General features: G+C 33.2%; 1 protein-coding gene and 1 pseudogene across 2 annotated transcripts in view; one reads left to right on the forward strand and one right to left on the reverse strand.

Moving 5' to 3' along the window:
• LOC123720048 (adenosine receptor A2b) overlaps positions 1-16,101 on the reverse strand; it is a 37,191-nt gene that overhangs the window by 4,115 nt on the left and 16,975 nt on the right. Inside the window, exons 1-2 of one of the 2 annotated variants that reach the window (XM_045676491.1) lie at positions 6,780-6,949; positions 1,296-1,507 (exon numbers count right to left, since the gene is read on the reverse strand). In XM_045676491.1, coding sequence (XP_045532447.1) covers positions 1,296-1,507; positions 6,780-6,792 — 225 coding nt within the window. In that variant the 5' untranslated portion in view covers positions 6,793-6,949. Of the gene's footprint in view, positions 1-1,295; positions 1,508-6,779; positions 6,950-16,101 lie in introns of those variants that run through there. The other variant, XM_045676490.1, reaches the window with a different exon arrangement.
• LOC123720049 lies at positions 4,969-7,993 on the forward strand (annotated as a pseudogene).

A 16,101-nucleotide genomic window follows, 5' to 3' on the forward strand; every position in this document is an offset into this window, starting at 1 on the left:
ATATGTTTTTATCTCTCATCTGTATCTAACGGCACGACTATACATCTAAAAATAATCCTGAAATAACCTTGATGCTTTTGTTTATCCAAACCAATCAAGACTAAATATAATATTTAATTTCAAAAGCTTAGTTTTTAAAATTGTCATTCAAAAATAAACCTGTACAAACAGGAAAAAAAGCTTTCGCTTATTGATATATGATGTATTCATTATTTTATAGAATCAGATTTCATATTCGGTCAAAAATCATATTTCAGCCTGCTGAGTTCTCTAAGTAGTAGTAAAATCTTAAAACATTGCAGTCGAACCGTCTTCGTAACAATATGTTTGAGTTGCGTCTGGGTTTTTTGTTGGATGTTTGACTGAGCTCGTTCATGAGGTCAACCATGTGTCATTCGACTGAGCCAATTATTAACATAATAAATGTTCAGAAATGTTGTTGATAAAAATGTTTAAATATTTTTGTACGGTACTTGAATGTCCTCTTGTTATACTGATATTTCATACATACATATAGCATAGTGCCTGGCTGCGAGCTTTGGCATTGTTTTCTAGAAATACCCTTAGACGTAGAAATTTATATATTAAGTACGTTAATATATCGCAAAACAAAAAAAAACAATTTTACTAAAGTTTTATTTATTTATTTTATTTAACCTTATTTCCTATCATAACAGTAACTAACTAAACTGGAACTTTATACGTATAAATACACCATACCGTTTATTTATAATTTTATGCAATAAAGTGTGGAGACACATGTTTGCCCAAAAATCACAAAATATCGTAAATTAGTTCGAATTGGCTTGACCATTAGTGTTAAGGAAACATGACGTGTCTCTAACAAATATAACAAGTAAAACAAATTTCCTTTTTAAGATTTCTTAGAAACAGAGGCGCTGGTTTGAAAGGTAATGGTAATCACTGATAACGTCATGTTGACTTAACACAAGCTATTTCCCGCGCAACTTCGGTCGCGTAGAAAAACATACCGAACGCATGTTTTTAAACAAAATCATGAGACGCACTTTTATACAAAATTAAAAATTTAATGAGAAAATATCTTATTGTTTACTCGTTCACAAATAACTCACTTTCAACAGTCGAAATAACTATCAGGATTTCGGAGCTGACCATGTAAGGAAAGAAGAAAATTATTTCGGTAATATAGAAGGAATAACATGTAATTGTTACATAAAAGGTCGCTTGCGCATAGGCATAAACAGCGGTATCACATAACTTAATCGCTGTTCTATAAAAAAAATCATCATGTGAGCCTATGTAGTAGATCTTACCTGTTTGACTACAACTCTATAAATATGGGTATAGAAAGCCGCCAACAAAACGCTAGGTGTCACAATCGTCGCAAAGTATAGGAACAGCAGATAGTTATAGTCCATCACTTCTACGAAGTAGCAGCCAGGCGATGGCCCCACGGCTGCATGCCACCCCAGTAATGGCAGGAATCCTACCAACCCGCCAGCCACCCAGCATACTGATATGATACCTGGAAAATACCAAAGATTTTTATAAATATTACATTTTTGTTTAACGCTACATATAAATTAGTTTATGAATTAAAATAAATATACTATACATTTTATAGTGACTGATTGTGCCTGTTCAGTGATTCACACCTATATATGTAAACTATGATAAAGGGGTGTTATATTTATTTTAACATTATGTATACCATTTCAGCAACTTATAATATTTCCTACCGAAATACGTGCCCTACAAGCCTAGATCTTGGCCTTAGATTTTAGGTGATCAGTCTTCTACGCCTGACACCCGCTATTGACTTATTGAGTCTAAGGCATGCCGGTTTTTATTGACCGTACGTCCGTCCTAAATATACAGAAAGTCCATTAGTGCACAGCCGGCCACCAAGTCCATACCCCAGCTCTAAGAGTCGCACTAAGCCATCACTGTTTATATACAAGGGGAGTAAAAACTTTATTATGTTTACATTAAGTCACGCTATAGCCCTCAGATTTGTTTCACTGATAACAACACGTCATCAATTTCTTAGTATAACCAAAGACAATAATTGCCTTCGGTATAACCTAGAAACAACCACAGTCTTAAGCCGGTTTTCTAGTGATATTTTCCTTCCCCGTTGCGCATGTGTAAATTGCGCATATAGAAAATCTGTTGATTCCTGCTTGGAGTTGAGTCTCAGTCAAGATGTAACGTACTTTCGTAAATAGATATATTGAATTTTTAACTACTACTTACATATATAAGTCAATTTATGTTCTTAATATAATAAGCATTTAGTTTGGGTATTTATTTAATTTAGTGTTTCAGTCTGACCTTTTATTAAAGTTAAATAGCACGACAATTATAAAATGTGAACTTTACACGCGATCTCTTCGTTAAAATTCAATAAGACTTAGTTCGTAGTAACATAGCTATAATATTAAAACCAAAAACTAAACAAAATTCCGTTCCTCTATTGATATAAATGAACGATAGAATGCAGACGCAACGAGTCGTTTATCGAACATTCTAGTCAGAACAGACAGCTGTTTTTATATTTAGTATCGTTTGCCTAATTAGACGTAATCTCATATAATGCTAGTAAAATATATATATATATACGTTTTTAGATGTATTTCACAATACTCAACTGCCATAAATAAAATTATTATAGATATTATGAACACAAATAACAAAAATTTATAGCTATGTAAATGTTTAGGTAATGATTCTTAAACGACGCAAAACAAATTATTACTTACTTTACTATCTTGTTATAAAAAAATATCAGAGCAGGTTAGACTAGTGACTCCAGCATGTTGACTGTCATCCCTGAGGTCGTAGGTTCGATCCCCGCTTTGCACCAATTGACTTTCTTTCCATGTGCACATTTAACATTAGCTCGAACAGTTAAGCAAAAGAACGTGAGGAAAAAAGCTTGCTTTGACCCAAAAATTCGTGTGTGTCAGGCACAGGATGCTGATCACCTACTTGCCTATTAGATTGACAAATGATCACGAAACAGATACAGAAATTTGTGGCCCAGACCTGAAAAGGTTGTTGCGCCACGAAATGGATAAGTTGTTAAATATTTTAGATGTATAGTATGAATTCCACAAAAATGTATTTTTATTGAAATCATGAGCAAAATCATTATAATTAATTGCTATTGAATCTAAAATATGGTATGTATGTATAAAAGTTTGGAATGTGAATATCCAAGACAATCCTTGTAAAAATGTCATAAACCATCTCCTTACTTTCTATTTGATAGAAATAAAGTCTAAATAGACCGTAACTGTTCCACCTCATTGTATATTAGCTGCACAAATAAATTATAGATTGTAATTTTCAATATTTACTTCCTAGTATACGATAATACAATATAATATATGTGCTCACATCTACCATGGGTTGATATATATACGTTATTTATATACTCTTTTATATTATTAGAAGTGTTCACCAGGCTAAAATTATAAATAGTGTATGAACAATTATATCAATCGAATTATTATTAGAAAATTATATTTATTTATTTGGTTTTAAACTTTACAAAACACCAGATTTTTTTCTGCGGTTCAACATCATTTTTCTAAGGCTTTGAGCAAAACTGTTCTGTAGTGGAGTGGCTTTCCATTAGATGCTTGTACCCACCTGCTGCCTAGAACGAGCCGTTCTATAGTGAGTTGGCGAGCCAGTTCGTTGGGATTACGGTTAACCGCTCTTTGTTGCTGCAGCTGCCAGTCTTCGGATTTCGTTTGATTGTTCTCATTTCAAGTGGTTAGTGAACGTTGTCTATACCATGTGTGGGCTAGATGATCTGTTTCTTAGGGTAGGAAATTAAACACTCCAATAATGAATTGATTCACTATAATTCACTTCACTGACTTTATAGTTTTGTATAACTTCAAACTTAAACTAAGGAAATACCATGAAGTTTCTCTTGCTTTTTAAAGCAAGTCACTGATCACGTGCTTGATACCCCAAACAATGATTGTATAGCCAGGTGTCAATATTTAAAATTTACTATTGATTTAGTTGACTAGTTATAGTTACAATCGAGCGTATTTATGTTGCGTGACATACTTTGTAAATTATAATCACTTAACATAGTCATTTCATAGGTGTGACCCCACTAGTACTTTTATTACGCGATCAATACTTCAAAAATGTTAATTTGTATAATATGTAGGAAAAAAATGTTATTTTTTTATTTGATAAAACAAACAGTAAATAGTTTTAAACGAGTGTATATTTGCAGTCAAGGGCATTATTTCAAATATATTCTACCTGTTTTATTTCCAGACTAGAATCTTTACAAAATAAAAATAACAACGACTTTTCCAGCGTAACTGTACCGGCGGGGGAAAAATTAAAAATTATATTCTGTGAATAAGGGAACCTTCAACATTTAAGATATTCTATAAATACGAATTCTTTTTAATATTTACTTTCATTAGTTCTATGGCTGATAACACATAAAAATTTCAACCTGTATGACGATAAATTATATGAATAGCCAGATAAGAGCCATGAAATAGGTAAGTCGATGTAACAAGCACGCCAACATTTAATTAGATAAATTAATTTAATTGCAATTGCAAGGAAGAAAAACAAATTTCGTAACACAAGTTTATTTACACTACAAATACTTTATAAAATATCACATATAACAATATAAGGTCTAAAAGTAAGTACTAGAATAAGAGTATAAAATGTCTTTTAAGGATATCGAAGCTGCCTGTAATAGTACCATTTATTCAGACTTACGATCTTTTGTGATCAAAATCGATCAATGTAATTTATTACAAATTAAGGCCTAAACGTAGGGAGATATAAATTTTTGTGTTTTTAGTTTGATAAATTCGAAAGTGAAAATACGCTTAATGGACCTATCGATTAAGAACTAATTACGATTGAATTCATTAAATTAATGAATCACGAGCATACTTAGGATGACTGTGATTATAGTAAACACAGGTACGGTCCTTGAGGCCGAATTTTTCTTCAGAGATTGGTCTGCATAGGACTGTAAGAGACGGCAGGGCACAGACCGCTTCATGTTTGACGTCGAGGTGTGTCTTATGACGTAACATTGCATACCAGGTGTCACTTCCACGGGCTTCCCCTTTACGTCTAAAGCGCTCGTTACTGTCGTATTGGTAGTTGTAATTGTCGTAACGGATGACATGTTATTGATTGCGCCATCGCTTGTTGAATTACCTGCGCTGGCGTCAGTTTCATTAAAGGGGACAAATGTTCCATTGGCCAACTTTTTATACATCGTATCGTGCATTTGCGGTACCTCTGACGCAGGTGCATTCACTGTCGTTACATTAGTCGTGGTTGTCGTCACTGTCGTGTTTACGCCGCCATTTTTAGGTTTCGCTTCTTCTTCGAAAATAAAACTTGTTATTAACCGACAGTCGATTTTCGTTTCCTCATAATCGCCATTTTCTTTTTTAATGCCAAACTTACAGATCTCGCCTGGCTGAGGCTTGTAACTTGAACTCGAATGACCCGAATGGCTAAGAGCGTATGCGCCTCCGGCTAGTGTTCCAAGGTTAAGCAATGCTAGTCCGGCCAATAATGTGCCATATTTACTACCAGAGTCTTTGTATTGATAGACGTAGGTGGGTGGTGAGCCACGGTACACAGGATAGCTTACGGGAGCCCCACCGTGGACCGGAGTGTACCTGATTTGTTGTGGGGGGCTGTAGTGGTAATGGTTGTGTATGTTCGTTGTATGGCCTGCTCCACTGCTAGGTGAATTCCCAGACAATCCTTTTCCTGCGGGATAACCATGGCTTCCTCCGGAGGAAGGATATGTATGACTGCCACCCGATGAGGGATTCGAGTGGCTACCTCCCGACGAAGGATATCCTGAACCACCACCAGATAAACCACCGGAAGACGGATAATGACTGCCCGATGATGGATATCCGTGACTACCTCCAGACAATCCACCTGAAGAAGGATAAGAATGGCTGCCTCCACTACCCGAAAGGCCACCAGATTTGGGATAACTATGTCTACCACCGCCAAAAGTTCGTTTTCCTTCTAAAGTATCCGTAACGGACAGTATAAGAATAGCACAACATAATGCATAAATATAACGATGCATATTTACTGTAGCAACTATATAACTGTCTTAATTAAACAATAACTAGCAAAACACAAGAAATACACGAACACTCGCGCGCACTGTATGAATCAACTGATTATATTTTGATTCATAAAGTCAGGCCTCGGGGCTTGCGTAAAGTGTAAACTACGTATTTTTTATTAAACATGGCAGGTTTGGCAGCTTGACAAATGTCAGAGTTTTTCACCCAATACTCATAGAATATACACGCGACTGCACGGTGCACTGTCCAATTACAAATAAGCAAAGCTTATAGTTGCCAGCTATAAAAAAATATAAAATAAAACTAATGATACAAAATATTAAAATCAAATGTGCCAATGATTCATGTAATTTAATATTACTTTCTAAACAACATTTCAAACTGTTTTATTAAGTCACAATCATGTGATTACATTATTTTTTAAATGCGCCATCTATCATTAATGTTTCAAACTTACATAATACTGAACGAGCATCCAGGAGGTTAGGTTTGTAGTTGGTCTGGGTTGATTATAAAATTGAAAACAAGTAATATGAGTGTCGCTTACGTTTATTAAATTTAAATGATTGTTATTTATAAGAAAATTAAATTAGAAATTACAATTTAACCTAACGAGAGAAAGGATTTCCTGTCAAAATCCAATACGGTTTTAAAACTATTACTTACCGCTAGGGCCCATTTCTTTTCACATTGCACAGAATAAGTAAACTTCTAAACCATTTTATAGGTTGAAAAGCGAAAGAGAATATGAATATTTATGACTGAAGAGCGTTTTGGTAAGTTACTTTTTATAACAATTGAAACCATTTATCCGCATTTTTCATTTTACGCAAGGTTGTTAAGCCTATAGATACATAAGGTAAGTAATATACTAGATAGAGTATTGTTATACATGAAACTAAAAATTAATTAAACCTTTTTACCTCGGGGTACTAGAAACAAACTACAAATTGATTACGTACATGCCTATAAAAATGTAAATAAAACAGATGTACACATGCCTGCAAGTCAGTTGCTAGTCAACCTTCAAACAATAAAATGTATATAAATCTAATTATTCGGACCTTTTAAAATGTCACAACAATAGACACTAAATTGAAGCAATAACCATTTAGCACTCGTAATCATTCGACGTGAAGGTTTTTGCATTTCCTTTTACGACAGTTTAGTTACCATAATGGCAGCGTCACCACTGCTCACGTAAAATGTTTCTTTCTTTGTTATTTACGCATATATTTCTAAGTGTCAACGGCAAGGAGGTCGAAAAAACCTACGTCGTATTCCCTGTACCGTTAGACTTTCCCCATCGGAACGAGAAGGCAGAACAATGCTGGGTAAGAATAGAAGATAATGAAATACTAGAGACGGTAGCTGTGTACTGCTACATAGCGCAAGGTTTTCTAAGAAATCACATCTATGATTATAACTCTAGGAAGATGACTGATGACAATATTGATGTAAGTCTGTGGAGTGAAGAGCCGCGAATTCAAGAGATTAACCCGCCAAAAACGATTAATCGAAAATCGGGCGTTGTTGACTGGTAGATTACCACTATTTTGGATCCTATCACTCATTTGAGGTTGTATGTAACCCAAGATGCCAACTGTAGACTTATAATGTATAGCAGAGAGGCCGAAACTAATTATAAGGTGGACTGTGATAAAATTTTATTCTTCATTAATGACCGCATGACGAACGGCGCGCAGTTACACAATATAACAACAAAATTGCCTGTGATTATCTTAATTGTCATGTTCATTATACTATAGATTTACTTAGTATATATTATGTATTTGTTATATATGTGTAGATTCCAATATATTTTAGTTTTTTCAGCTGTTTACATAAGTCAATCTGTTGTCATTCGTTAATATTAAAACAAATCGAAACTACAATGTTCTTCGGTTATGTTTTCAAAATTCGTTAATGCTTTTAAATAAAAACAATATATAAAAGTACAAATTGTATTTTTATTAAAACTAAATGCGTAATACTCAATAACCTGACCATACTAAATATCTAAAGTATTATTGGTGAAATAACAATAGATATAACTAATATTATTTATCATTTCTGACATTCACAACGTGACAAACAAGTGTGTATTGTCTTAGAAACAATACATGTTAATGAAATATAATTTAACCATGAATAACACACGTTATCATTTGTATACCTTTAATTCCAAACTCAAATGTGTTGGTGTATATTTTATAAAAACGCCGTAAAAAAGATGAAACTCTAAATTTCTTCATTCCGATTTCGTTAAGAATATATTTCTTGATGAGATTAATACAAGTCTTAGTTTTTGTATTAAGGTAGCAATCGAATTATTGATGGAAAACAAAAAGTTTTTTGAATGCAATTGTTTTATACCAAAAGCAATTAAAGTTACTTCTTTATTTCCCCTGTGTGTATAACGTATATTTTGGGGCTCATTATATTCATGTATATAATATATAATTTAAAAACTATAATCATCAGTTTAGTGAACTTCCTGGCATCTAATGACAGAAAACGGAATAATTGATTTTGGAAGCGAATATTGTTTTACTGGTGTCTGATGTTTTACAGCTAAAAGTCTACGAAATTTACTTTTACTTGTCCTTGGACATTTGGTTCAGCAATCTTTTATTTTTTAGAGCAAAACAGCAAATTCGCTGCCTACCAGTAATCGACTTCTGCACCCTCAGCTCACGCTTTGTTGCAATAAAAAGAGTGAAATTTTAGAAAATTCATTTCTCACTACCCTGTTGCGTCTATCAACAGATACGTGTCAGTCCTACTACTGCTATTTTGTGCTAAAATAAAACCCAAAAATTATTGTATGTGCATTTTCAACGAAATTGTTGGTTGTTAATCTGCCGCTGAGTAAGGGACCGTTCAAGTATTACGTCACGCAATTTTTGGAGACTCTTGACCCTCCACGAAACGAGCCTTAATGTTTTCTAACGTTTTCTGTATCCAATAGTAAAACGTTTCGTGACCACCCCCAGTGGCTCCTTTTACCTAGGTCCTGGAAAGTGCAAATGATATTAACAATAACGCGTCATTCAATCCCCGCCCCGCATCGTAACGTTTTACAAGAGGACCTTCCACCAAAATTCGTTACGTAATATTTGAACGCTCCCTAAAAAAATATTAATATTAATGTTAAAAATGTATACTTTAATTAAACGTGATAAAATACAGGTGTTTTGCGTGGGCGTGGGCCATCGTCGCGGTATAGCGTGTCGGGAAGCGGATAAGTCTCTTCCATTACCGAATCCCGAATAGGGCTATTGTTGATAGCGCCTTGGGGTTTTAGTTATGACAGTTTTATATATTTTATTCGCTTTAATCTTAAGTTGAAATTCAATAATATTATCCTACCATTAAAATACAGTCAAAATAATTACCGGATATAGGTATTGTACACAAGCCTAAACTACGCAATTAGCATACAGAGGTATTGTATTTCTAATTTGTTTTGTTGTTGTTTGTAATACTACATTTTTTGTACAAAAGTATTGTTTACAACCGTTTTTTAATGATAATTTTTAACCTCTTTACCTAAAATATATGTACTTCCATACAGTAAAATCCCCCGTCTTTGACCCAATAAAAAAACTTCATGTATTCGGCTCCCAAACGCACAAAAAAGTTTAATCCAATAAATAAAACAGAATATATATACAAAGTGAAACAGTTGTAATTTTGATATTAGAACATAAAATATGGATACCATCGTTTTGTAACACTATGTATAGTAAAGTCAATTTAATAGATCACATTTGACAACCTATCGAAATTAAATGGTGACCTTGTAACAAAATGAATTCGAAAACGGTTTAACTTAAGTATTGATAATGAAGGTAATTTTGCGTTTTACTTTCACAAATAAAGCATTTCAAAAACAATTTCTGTTCTATAAAGAAATAAATGTCGTTACGATGTTGCGTCAGTGAGACCTTTATCTTTTTAGATTCTATACGCTGTTACCCAAAAAATCTAATTTTGATAAGTGGAATAGAATGCATTGATTAGAGGAATATTTCACCATACATAATATCTACAATACTTTTTCATAATAACTGGATTTCATTCACATATGTTTGAAGTACGTATCGCTTGAAGCTGGTACTCAAAAGTGATCTATTACATTGGCATAACTATAAACTCACACATTGTTTTTTACAACATTTATTACATTATATTAAAAAAATTACGCCCCCTTGAGTCGAAATATAAATGTTTGGCTACTGTTTAATTGAGTTTTCGTACCGCGTAATTCCAAGTTTGCGACATCAGTGCTACAGAAATTGGTTTCGAATCTTTGTCATACATTGAGGTTATTTGTTAGGAAGTGCTAATGACAGTCTACTCTTGACTAATCATCGAGTGAATCATAATGGAATTTAATAAGCGCGTCGCGTTTTGCTTCTGAAATTAATAACCTGTTTTACATCAGAGTGAATAAATGTTCAATAGACACGCTGTTCAGTTTTATAATATTCATAATAGAAATAGACAACATATACAAAAATAATATCACTCAAATCTTAATTGTGCATTGTAACTATTGCTTGTTTTTTTTAACAGGCGCAATAAATCCGTTATATTAAAACAGAATAGACACATAGCCTTGTAAACAATGAAGGCAAACTATAATTTACCGATCCAATCCAAAAACACAGTAAATTACATTGTATTTACCTCACGTACGCAATTAAGTGATTGCTCTGAGTAAATGGTGTAGTGAATACGTATTCTACAACGCCTGGGACTGATGCCGTTTCCTCACGAGGCGATTGTTTCCTTTCACCGTACGAGTGTTAGAAGCGCGAATAGAAGAAAACGCTTATAGCTCAGCCGTGATTCGAACGGCTTCATGTTTGATAGTCGCACGCTGAAGTCAACACTGCTCCCATTTTGCTTACGAACTCATATATAAAACTTCAAACGTTAATCATAACTTCAGGTCACCTTAACCATAAACAATTTTGATTTTTCGAACCTAATGTATTTTTACTTTTCATGACGTAGAACTATGTTCAATTAAGTTGATATTCATTTGACCAAGTTCATTGCTGTGTCACCATGCACTACAAATGAATTACATTAATTAAATTTTATTATAGAAACTGTGTAAACGATGTTTGTATACGTTAAATTAAAGTAGAACCAAATAATTTAATTTGTTATCTTTATAAATACAAAAAAACTTGGGTCGCCCAAGTACGAATGGGAAAGCATCAATAGATATGTTTTTAAATTAAAATACAAAAAAAATTGTAAGTAATCTTCTAAGTATTTTATCGCGCCTACAAATTATGGTTATCCATGTCAGGTTACGCGGTTTTTTACGACGTTCACTCGCATTACGTAGCGCGTAGTGAAAATCCTGTAACCCTAGCCACAAGGTCAAAAGGGCACGTATCCGAGAAACAAATTCAGAGAATGTACAATTTTATGGCTAGCTACACTGAACTGAAAAAGAATCAGGAAATATTTGTATATAAAATATATACGCAATTATTTTATCGCTGTAGTACTGTAGCTTATATTACACTTTTTGATATATGTTAATAATCGTTAGTTATTAAATAATAGAATATTAATAATTATTTTGAATTATGTAAATATCAGGTCTGTTGGATATATAGTAACAAACGATATACTTTTAAAGAATAAAAATAAAATGAAATCACCAATATATACTTTTTCTGTGACCATTAAAAATATAGGCTCGTGTTTTGAAACAATTCCAAATTTAAAGCAATATTTTCCCGCCAATTAGAAGCGTTGTTTTATCTGTGGTGAATTACAACAATGGCATCGTATTTCGTATAATGGGATTTTGCGTCTATGATAACGTCGAGCTGAAACTTATTGACTGTCGACTACAAATACAGATAAAGTCATCCTTACGAATTCTCAACGGATTCCATTCCATGTAATTATGCGGGGAAAATGTAAAAGTTTTGATAAGAAACTTTTAACAGGAACGTGGGTACACAATACTTGTTTAAGATACATTAATTATATTTTCCTGTGTGGTAATTAAACTTGGCCTGGTAGTTTCTTTGGGATGGCGCACATAATATACTTATCTAAATAAGAATGTCCACAGGAAATCCATGTACGCACAAACAATAAGAATTCACAAATCGTAATAATTGTAGTTCAAATTAATGTTAACTAAAACTAGTATTTATACTACTTCTAGATAACCCCCGAATGTATCTCAGGGGCCTCAAAAGTTAATTTTATCTCATAATTTATTAGTACCTGTCGTGTATTGCTTTGACACTTCGTTTAGATGTCAACATAAAAATGTCATAATAATTTATGGACATATGTTGGAGAATCTTTTGTCTCATTTTACAGCTTTAAACACATTCTACTGCTGTTTATTTGCAAAGAAAGTGGTACATTCACATTGATAAAAAAACGCTCAATCAGCCATATGCAAAAGTCATAATAATTATCGTAATGTCAAAATAATAATTACTTATAATTGTTGTCAAAACATAAGTTAAAAACCATAAGGTCTAAATGCTGTCCCACACAAAAAAGGCACCTTGCCTTAAAAAATAATGAAATGTGTGCGTGTACTAGTGTACACACGTAAAAAGTAAAACTTCTTTATGACCTTATTTATCGAAAAATGATCTACTATATGAAACTTTACAGAAATTGGTTAAATAAAATAAAATTAGATAAAGTTTAACAAAAGGCTTTTATTATTATAGATGTGAATACAAATAATACAATTATTTCATTTTACCTTATTATTACAGAATTTCATTAATTGTAATAGATTTATTACTATCATTGTTATCGTTATTATATATTTTTGTTATTAACGGCTTCTAATTTCTTCGAGTCCACCATGGTAGGGACAAGAAAAAGATGGCACGTAACGGGAAAATGTGAAGCGTAACCCAAAAATGAACCGGTGTTTTTTCCAACGAAAAAATTAAAAAGTTTCACTTCAGAAATATATGTTAATTAGTTTATGTTGTGATGACTACAGTTAACGCAAAAAAAGTAAATACAAATGTAACATAGTGTCACGGCTTTATTTGTATAACACAACATATTTACGTACAATACGTTCAACTATTTGGGGCAGTAGTTCAATTTGTGTTTTACAACGTCAGCGAAATAAAAACCAATAACGCGGAAGAATTCACACTAGCTGACACTTTTGGTGACATTTATTTACTATACATCAGGTATTCAAATAACTGGTCTTTTCTCAAGACACGATTGCCGCGCACCACCACTATGTGGAACCAGCTGCCCACTGAAGTATTTCCGAACCAATTCGACTTAGGCCTTTAAGAAAAGATTTTTTTAATAATTTGTCTTTGCGTAAAGACACAATTTAACATTACGAATTAGCCTAACTTAATACTAAGTTATTTAAAACTAGCCTAATTTACTTAAATAGAGCAGTGTTGGTCTAGTAGCTCCAGCGTGCAACGCTCATTCACGAGGTTCGATCCTGGGACCAATGGACTTTCTTTCTGTTTTTAATATTCGCTCACCGGCTTCTGTCAGGCACAGGAGGCTGATCACCTACTCGCTTATTAGATTGACAAATGGTCATGAAACAGATTCAGAAATCTGAGGCCCAAACCCAATAAAATTGTAGTGCCACTGATTTTTTTATTTTTATTCACCAAAACACTTCTTAGTCTGTATTAAGACTATCTAAAAGAATTTATTACTTTGATGATTATTAATCATTATATTAGAAGAATAAAGGTCAGAAAATCTTCTTAGAAACGGCATTTAACGATGGCTACTTAAAGTTATCGTACGCCTAACGTCCTATGTGAGGCGTAACACAGGAAACCTTTTTTCGACTCACACATAATTTTCTTATATAGCTTTTCCTTTATAGCACATAATTTCTATATTTTTTTCTCTTGTCTTAAGCCTCATTTTTATTTAATATTTTCAATCATAATTATGTATCAATATGATTGTTTAATGTTTTTAATTCGTTTTTGTATAAATTGTTTTTTTTTCTCACCTTCCAGTCACTGTTACACACACACAAGTTAAACTCCTTAGTATTTTTTGTACCGTTAGTTGATTTTGATTGTATTGTATTGTAATACTAAGACTCACCAGTTACTAGCAACGGTACTCTGCCACTATTGATCTATCTACGATAGTAAACCCGACATTTTGATACATTTTCAATATAGTTTTCCCAATATATGTCGCAACGAGTTTAAACATTGAAGTCAGGATGACTATTAGGATTATCGGCAAATTTTAGTAGCTAACAGATTCCAAATTGTTATTTTAAATTTGGAATTTATTGGCTACTAGAATTTTCTAATAACTTTCGTACCGCCGGTATTTTTTACAAATTACACACAATAAAAACACGAATTTGTCTTTCGCTACGATTGTAAATATGATTTGCTCAATATCATTTGTTTATATATATAAACAATGTTTATAAATTTACATTTACTGTCAGTTTTCAAATTAAATCGTAGAACGGGCTAGAATGACTGACACTAAAATGTCCATCACTCTTTTAAAAAGCCGTTTATTTTTAAAAAAATATTGTAAGGGCCTGTTAGCCATTACTTCGTGCCGGCTAACAGGCCCCTACCGATTATAAATTATGATAATGAAACATTGTCGAAATATATTGGTAAATAATATAGTTAATTGGTGTTTTTAGGTCACAGATTTCTGTATATTATCATTTAGCGCCTTTTTGGTTTTAAGGCATGCATTTCTCACGATGTTTTCTATTACCGTACGGGCGAATATTCCTATAAGACATCTTGATTTCTCCTTAATTTGGGGGGAGGGACCCCCAAGCCATCACTAACCGAAAGGCCATTGGTAAAGCCACGACCTCAGTTATGAGAGTCACTACTGAACGACAACTTTAAGTTTACACAAAACCAAAATTCCAGAGAAAAAATCGCTTTACTCCGTGTAGCATTTCATTACTTATTTCTTATACTTGACGATGAACTTTGCCGTATCGCAAAACTTTTAGATTGTACGTCGTGACGTGTTTCATAAAAGCGTGCTTCGATTTGTCGACCAACTTGAAAATATATTCTGAACCATACACGCTGAACAGCGTGCAACTCTCATCCATGAGGTCGTAGGTTCGATCTTTTCTTTCTGTGTTCATACAAACTGTGAGAGAAAGCATCGTGAGGAAATCGGTTTGCCTTAGACACAAAAAATCGATGGCGTGTGTCAGGCACAGGATCAAATATCTCGTACTTGCCTATTAAATTGAAAATCATGCAACAGATACAGAAATCTGAGATCCAAGACCTAAAAAATATTGCAGATTCACTGATTTTTGTGTACACCTATTTAAAATATTAATTTAAAAGTAAAAACAGTACACGCTGTTCCCACATACTTTACGTACCAAAGTAGGCAATTTTGACCAGGTAATTTATTTTTATAGACAAGAAACGAAAGTAAGAATTCTGGCTTTATCTAAGGCCTATATTTCTTTTGTATCAGCGAACATCACTGAATTCTTAACAGACGTAAAATTATAATTATGTCACATAATAATTTCTAGAAATCACCCCATTTCATTTTTATGACAATAAACATGAAATGGGGTGATGTTGGCGCCTACGACTCTATTAATTTTATTGATCCATAACCTTTTCGCCGAAATAACAAAACAGTTATATAATTTTACAACTTCTATACATATATTATGTATAATATTTGCAACCTCAAAGACGTGGCGTTGTGGTGAAGCTAAAACTTCCCACATACATGTACGATATTTCAATGATTTTTCTTAAAAAATTAGGAAAATCAGAAATTCGCCGATTACGTTTGCCATATCTAGCTATCAAAATAATAAATGAGTCCTGCTCATTTAATGATTCTTAGACACCATGTGTGGGTAAAAACAATAACAGTAAGGAGTATACTAGCTACGGCTTGGAACGTCAGAATGGGCTGTAACCCAGACAAGGCAGTC

The sequence above is a fragment of the Pieris brassicae genome, chromosome 2, assembly GCF_905147105.1.
Source record: "Pieris brassicae chromosome 2, ilPieBrab1.1, whole genome shotgun sequence".
Lineage (NCBI taxonomy): Eukaryota > Metazoa > Arthropoda > Insecta > Lepidoptera > Pieridae > Pieris > Pieris brassicae.